General features: G+C 40.0%; 3 protein-coding genes and 1 pseudogene across 3 annotated transcripts in view; all 4 read right to left on the reverse strand.

Annotated features, from left to right (window-relative positions):
* The window catches only part of LOC132849018 (histone H2AX-like), a 44168-nt gene extending 39840 nt beyond the window's left edge, over window positions 1–4328 (reverse strand). Inside the window, exon 1 of the mRNA XM_060875185.1 lies at window positions 3940–4328. Coding sequence (XP_060731168.1) covers window positions 3940–4328 — 389 coding nt within the window. The remainder of the gene's footprint in view (window positions 1–3939) is intronic.
* Window positions 91–538, reverse strand: LOC132849030 (histone H2B). The gene has a single exon (XM_060875197.1). The coding sequence runs from the start codon at window positions 506–508 to the stop codon at window positions 134–136; it is 375 nt and encodes a 124-aa protein (XP_060731180.1). The 5' UTR covers window positions 509–538; the 3' UTR covers window positions 91–133.
* Window positions 3019–3487, reverse strand: LOC132849034 (histone H3-like). The gene has a single exon (XM_060875202.1). The coding sequence runs from the start codon at window positions 3449–3451 to the stop codon at window positions 3041–3043; it is 411 nt and encodes a 136-aa protein (XP_060731185.1). The 5' UTR covers window positions 3452–3487; the 3' UTR covers window positions 3019–3040.
* Window positions 4329–4468: 140 nt separating the features above from the next.
* LOC132849256 (histone H1-like) lies at window positions 4469–5052 on the reverse strand (annotated as a pseudogene).
* Window positions 5053–7068: the final 2016 nt, after the last annotated feature.

Below are 7068 nucleotides of genomic sequence, written 5' to 3' on the forward strand. Positions count from 1 at the left end.
CGTGAAAAAAAGGGGCTTATCCTTTGTTTGTTTGTGTCTGTCACTCACGCAGAAAAGAGATTTGCACCTTGTATGAGGAAGTGGGCGGCTCTTAAAAGAGCCTTTGTGTTGATAAAGACGGCGGTGACGCGCTTTACTTGGAGCTGGTGTACTTGGTGACGGCCTTTGTGCCCTCAGACACGGCGTGCTTGGCCAACTCTCCGGGAAGCAACAGACGCACGGCAGTCTGGATCTCCCTAGAGGTGATGGTGGAGCGCTTGTTGTAATGAGCCAGACGAGAAGACTCACCGGCGATGCGCTCAAAAATGTCGTTGACGAACGAGTTCATGATGCCCATGGCCTTAGAGGAGATACCGGTATCAGGGTGCACCTGCTTCAGCACTTTGTACACGTAGATGGCGTAACTCTCCTTCCTGGTCTTTCTGCGCTTCTTGCCGCCTTTACCTGCCGTCTTGGTCACGGCTTTCTTGGATCCCTTCTTAGGCGCGGTCTTAGCTGGTTCAGGCATGGTGTTGCTGTTCGAGCGAACTGCGAGAGAATGAGTAACCCCCACCTAGCGGCTGATCTATTTACAGGCTGACATTGTAACTATGCACAAGAGAACAAATGTGTGTTATTGGTCATAATCTCAAAGCTCCTGACGCGGAGCGCCTCCTCCCGCTCCTCCTACATACTTACTCCTCCCCACCGTCCCCGCTGTGCTTTGTTCCCCTTCCGCCATTTTACACTGAGCTTTGTGCTTTATGACAAAAGAAAAGAGGGAAAAGATCCTGTTTCTACCACCAAACTTTACACACACACACTACATAAAATAAAAAGAGAGATGTATGTAAATCAAATTATATAATATATTCTACTCAATGGAATTTATTATGTATATCGGATATTGCTTTATAAGACTTTTGACGTCATTTGTCAATTTAACCCAAGGTATACTTTGCAACACTACTGTTGCGGCTTGAGGCCTGTGTGCTATACTCCTAGGTCCACTACTAGGAGGCCCGGTGTTCCCCGTTCGTCTGGGTACATTATAAACCGATCCCACATTTAACCCTGAGAGTAGATTACAAGCAACACAAAAAAGAATGTAAAGACAACATTCAGGAGTCATGATATCAGCTGTGAAACACAAAAAATTATACAATCTTTAAAGTTTCTAGTCTAAGAGAGCTACATTTTCTCCAACACTAATCTCATTCTTAAACTCAGTATCATTCAGAAGGAAAGCTCGTTGAAGTCAAAATTAAAATACCAAACAAAAAAGTCACTGTTCTACTTGAAATGCCTCACTGTAAATGGGATTTTGGTGGCCATCATTTGAACAGCTATGTTAGAGTACATGTATATAAGTAGACACTGTTTGTTATAGATAAACAAGACAACAGCTGAACAACAGAGTCTGATACACTGTACACTCTATTGTACTGAAAGCAGAGCAATGAAGTATGATTCTGATATTTGTGTGTGACTGCCAGAATATGGAAATCAAAATGTAAACTGGTTATTAATCACCGTGACATGCCATTTTCAAACAATGGGTGAACATTTACATTTACAGCATTTAGCAGACACTTTTAACCAGAGTGACTTACATTTTTATTTCAGTTTATACACCTGAGCAATTGAGGGTTAAGGGCCTTGCTCAGAGGCCCTGCAGGGGCAACTTGGTGGACCCAGGATTCGAACTAATGACCTTCTGATCAGTAGTCGAACACCTTAACCACTGAGCTACCACATGAACAAAGATTCAGAATTAAAGACAGAACAAAACAATACACAAACAATAAAAAAAATGTACAGAATGTACAGGCATAACTGAAACATGTTGTTTCAATAAATATATATGCTTGTACTATACATTTAATCAAGTATTGCTTTCTAGTACTTTATACAACACTGTATGTATATATATATATATATATATATATATATATATATATATATATATATATATATATATATATATATATAGTATATATATATATATATATATATATATACATACAGTGTTGTATAAAGTACTAGAGAGCAATACTTAGTGATTATTTAAAACCAGAAGAGTTTTAGATTATATATTATATAACTACATAGTAAGCCAAAAGTTATGGTATTATTTAAAATGACAAAAGGAAACCAAAATTTTATTTATGATGTAATGATGCCAGTCTTGAATCAAATCGGTTCATGTGTGTGTGTATTCTCTACAAACAGTGTGTCCAATGAATGCAGTCATTAATAAAAAAAAATATTCACAAGACAAAGACCAAATCAATAAATGTTATTTTTATTTAGTATTGAATGGATTGTTTGCATTAATATTTTGTTTGTGCTACAACTCTGGTAATAAGAATAGTGACATTTCACTGCTTTTGGTTGCAGTCTTTGCGTCTTTCCGCAGATTTTCGTTATAGATAAATGCCTCCAGCTCTGACTGCGTGTGCACGATGCGCGTGCCTGTGCTTCTCCGTAGAGCGTGTGGAGCGTAATGCAATCTAGGAGCAGTGAGTCGCCAAACCTCCCTTATTGCAGTCGCACACATTTCTTCTGATTTTATTTTGTAGTAACAAGTAACGAAGATGCTTAGTGGAAATATAACGGAGTAAAAGTATACATTTTATCTAGGAAATGTAGTGGAGTAAAAGTGAAAGTTAAATAGTAAATAAAATAAAATAAACTTAAATAGTGAAGTAAAGTACAGATACGTGAAAATTCTACTTAAGTACGGTAACTCCGTACTCTGTTACATTACAACACTCTAATTTATATAATATATGAGAGAGAGAGAGAGAGAGAGAGAGAGAGAGAGAGAGAGGTAATGTAACAGAGTACAGAGTTACCGTACTTAAGTAGAATTTTATATATATATATATATATATATATATATATATATATATATACACACACACACATATACACAAAAATTGAGCTTCATATGACAAACGCTGAGCTCACACACAAATAATTGAAGAACTGCTCATTTTTCAGAGATTATGTGGTGGCTCTTAAAAGAGCCTTTGTGTACATTAGACAGAATTGAGGTTTAAGCGTGTTCCCCGCGAATACGGCGGGCCAGCTGAATGTCCTTAGGCATGATGGTCACTCTCTTGGCGTGAATGGCGCACAGGTTGGTGTCCTCGAACAGACCGACCAGGTATGCCTCGCTAGCCTCCTGCAAGGCCATGACGGCCGAGCTCTGGAAACGCAAGTCGGTCTTGAAATCCTGAGCGATTTCTCTGACCAGGCGCTGGAAGGGCAGCTTGCGGAAAAGCAGCTCAATAGACTTCTGATAACGGCGGATCTCCCTCAGAGCCACGGTGCCGGGCCTGTAACGATGAGGCTTCTTCACGCCGCCGGTAGCCGGGGCGCTCTTGCGTGCAGCCTTAGTGGCGAGCTGCTTCCTAGGCGCTTTGCCACCAGTGGACTTACGGGCGGTCTGCTTGGTTCTTACCATAGCTTCGAGCTGTGAACTTCGCTGAGAAAAAACACAATAAACGGCGCTGGCGAACGCTGTCATTTTAAGCCCTAACGCCGCCCTGTTCTCATTGTGCGGATTGAAAGCACGTCTGCCATTGGATAGAACGCGTTACGTCATCTGATGACTATTGGATCGTTCTCTGTCACGGACACAGTTCGAAACCCAAACCGCCCGCCCCTATTCTATTGGCGCTCTCAGTAGCACAACGCTTTTGTTCTCTGTCAGCAACCTAATGCCTCTTTCATTCATAATTAATATTAGTATCATCGTTGTTATTGTTACGGTCATCCGTCTTTAAACATGGACAGTTATTATTAGTGTTAGATTTTAACACTTATTTGGGGAATTTTACACTCACATTATTAATAAAAAACTAGGATGAAGTTGTACTTTTTCAGTAAAAGTGGGTGGCTCTTAAAAGAGCCTGTTTGGGTGGTGAGAAACGCAGTGGTGAAAGAGTTCACTTGGTCTTGACGGCCTTCTCAGTCTTCTTTGGCAGCAGCACGGCCTGAATGTTGGGCAGTACACCTCCCTGAGCGATGGTCACTCCTCCGAGCAGATTGTTCAGCTCCTCGTCGTTACGCACAGCGAGCTGCAGGTGGCGGGGAATGATACGGGTCTTCTTGTTGTCACGGGCGGTGTTGCCAGCCAACTCGAGGATCTCAGCAGTCAGATACTCGAGCACGTAAACATAAACCAAGTAAACCGGAGCGCCGGCACCGACGCGCTGGGCGTAATTACCTTTACGCGGAATCCTGTGCACACGACCCACGGGGAACTGCAGTCCGGCCCTGGATGATCGAGTCTTGGCCTTAGACTTAGTTTTACCGCCGGTTTTGCCTCTTCCGCTCATCTTTTAGTTCATATACGTTCTAAGAACAACACCGAAATAACAGCGCTGTTCTTCTAGCACTCTATTATATACTCAACACGTCAACTCTCTTATTGGCTAAGATCATTGTGACGGAAGAACCAATCCGGAACTATTCTATTCTACGCCACACACCCTTCCCACTCCCGAGACACTGTTTTTTGTAAAAAATTTTTTACAGCCTTTACCTTCTTGGGGGTCGCCGACTTTTTGGCCTTCTTAGGGCTCTTGGCTGCCTTCTTGGGGGTCGCCGACTTTTTGGCCTTCTTGGGGCTTTTGGTGGCTTTCTTGGCGGCAGCGACGGGCTTCTTCGTCTTCTTGGGAGACTTCTTGGCTGCGAGTTTCTTGGCTGTTACTTTCTTGGGCTTCTTAGCCGCTGCGGGCTTTTTGGCGGCCGCCTTTGTCACTTTGGGCGCGGCTTTCTTTGCGGGCTTCTTAACTTCAGTCTGCTTCTTGTTCAGCTTGAAAGATCCAGATGCTCTGGTCCCTTTGGTCTGCACCAGAGTGCCTTTAGTAACGAGGCCCTTGACGAGAGCTTGACGCGAGAGTTGTTCTTCTCCACGTCGTATCCGCCGGCAACCAAAGCTTTCTTCAGGGCGGCAAAAGACACGCCGCTCCTCTCCTTGGACGAGGAAACCGCTTTGACGATGAGCTCGCCGACGCTAGGGCCTGTTTTCTTGGACCGGCGGGACGGCACTTCAGCCATCTCTCTCTCTCTCTCTCTGCAGGTAGTGGTGAAGAAATTAAACACTATTTGTTTTTTTTATGATTAATTATTACCTCTGTTTGAGTAACCAATTACATGAAAGTAGTTAAAAATAATTTGCAAAAGTAAAGAAAAACAGTAAAAGTTTCACTCCCAGTATGACAAATTCCTTATGAATCTTCAAAATTAATTGAAATTCTCACCATTTCAAATTTTCACCTTTGAACATTGACATTAAAATATATCACTAGATAGCTCAGAACGAGCTCTTATATGAAACGTCACTTCAAATGTTTACTCACAGTTCATGTTAAAGTCTGTAATCCACCTGAATGGACAGTTCACTGTTTATCAGTTCAGTCATATAAAATATTGGACAAAAGAGAGAAAAACACCAGTGTGCAGAAAGAAGACCCTGATGTAGAGCTAAGAGTCCTGGTGCAACCCACTGTACTTTTAGTTAGTTTAGCCTAGGGCAGTGGTCTTCACTATTTATTTCATGTGAGCCAACTGATAGGACAAAGTCAATAGGAGAGCCACTTTCACCGCAATGTATGCCAAGTTATTCAGTCTTAAACAGCTTATCTGCTTAAATACAATGTACAATATTGCAATACAATAATTACTCGAGTTGCGGATGATGCATGCTCCCCATCAGTTACCCCTTTTGTCATTGTCACATTGCTTTGTTGCTGTTCATTTTGTGCACGGGATTGTTTGATAAGAAATCGATCCATTTTTTAGTCCGTGTGTACAGTAAACACAAGTTGTTAACTAGCATGAAACACAAACTAGCTTCTGGCAGGCCGCCAAAAACTGGCTATTGCGCAGAACGCAGTGAGTCAGTGACGAGTCAAATAATATATATAAATATATATTATTATTTGTAATAGAGCACATTCGTTTTTCTATGCTTACCTGATTGTTTTTAATGTTATTTAAATGAAAAATAAATTTTAACCACATGATCACATCAATGATCATTATTTACTGCCATGCGAGCCGCATATTAAAGCTTGGCCAGCCGCAGGAGGCTCGCGAGCCACGCAATGAGTAACACTGGCCTAGGGTATGCAGCTAGTTTTTCTTTGCTGTCAATTTGTTTAACCCAAAAAAATAAAAAATAAAAATAAATAAAAAAAATAACAGACTACATGAGGCTCTGTTTTTAATTCTGTTCATTACTTTACACTGTCTGTGTTCTCGTTTTTCTTCTTTTTTTCTTTCTTTCTGTTTTTTCACCCTTAAAATTAGCATAAAGCATCATAGTGTCTGGTCTTGATTATATTTAATAAAAATCACATTCAATAACTAATAAACAAATATAATGACTTTACTGTCAGTCACTATAACTCTAATGTATAACATTTTTAAATGCTGTCTATGTTCAGTGGAACATTCTTGCTGGGTTTAATTCTGATGTAAGAAAACATTTTCTTACAAATTGATAATATATGATTTTGTCATAAAAGTTGTTTTCTGTTCTTCAGATCAACCAGAAACTGAAGGATCATTTGAGGACAGAGAAAATCACAGTGAAATGGTGCAAACAACCAGATGGATTTGTGTTTCACAAGCTGAAAGAAGGAAAACTCCAGTAGCAAATAAAGTCTGAGCTCTAAATCTGAATTTTTAAGTTATCTTTAGGTTAATTCTAATTTTGGACTAACTGTTAATCTGTTATTTTTAATATATTAGCATAATACGTTTATGATGTTAAATCTCTTTCTATAAGACTTCAGAAAACATCTTGTGAGCAGACGTAATCAGTTCTTTTACATTATTTTATCATTTTATTTGTATATTTTTTGTGATACTTTGGCAATGAAAATATTCATCTATTTATTGAGATTGTTATTTATCACTTTAATTTTTAAATAAAAAAATTACTACTTTAATTCCTCACTGTTTGTGTCCTTCTGTTGCACAAATGATTTGTAAAAGTATTTGTATTTAAAAGGAATCCACTGTAAAGTCGCATCAGAATTCATATGAGGAGTTTATTACAGGAATCAC

Source organism: Tachysurus vachellii, chromosome 7 (genome assembly GCF_030014155.1).
Source record: "Tachysurus vachellii isolate PV-2020 chromosome 7, HZAU_Pvac_v1, whole genome shotgun sequence".
Classification (NCBI taxonomy): Eukaryota; Metazoa; Chordata; class Actinopteri; order Siluriformes; family Bagridae; genus Tachysurus; species Tachysurus vachellii.

Bases quoted from the DNA above. Each gene is read 5' to 3' on its own strand.
- LOC132849030 (XM_060875197.1), bottom strand. From the start codon at position 508: ATGCCTGAACCAGCTAAGACCGCGCCTAAGAAGGGATCCAAGAAAGCC.
- LOC132849034 (XM_060875202.1), bottom strand. From the start codon at position 3,451: ATGGTAAGAACCAAGCAGACCGCCCGTAAGTCCACTGGTGGCAAAGCG.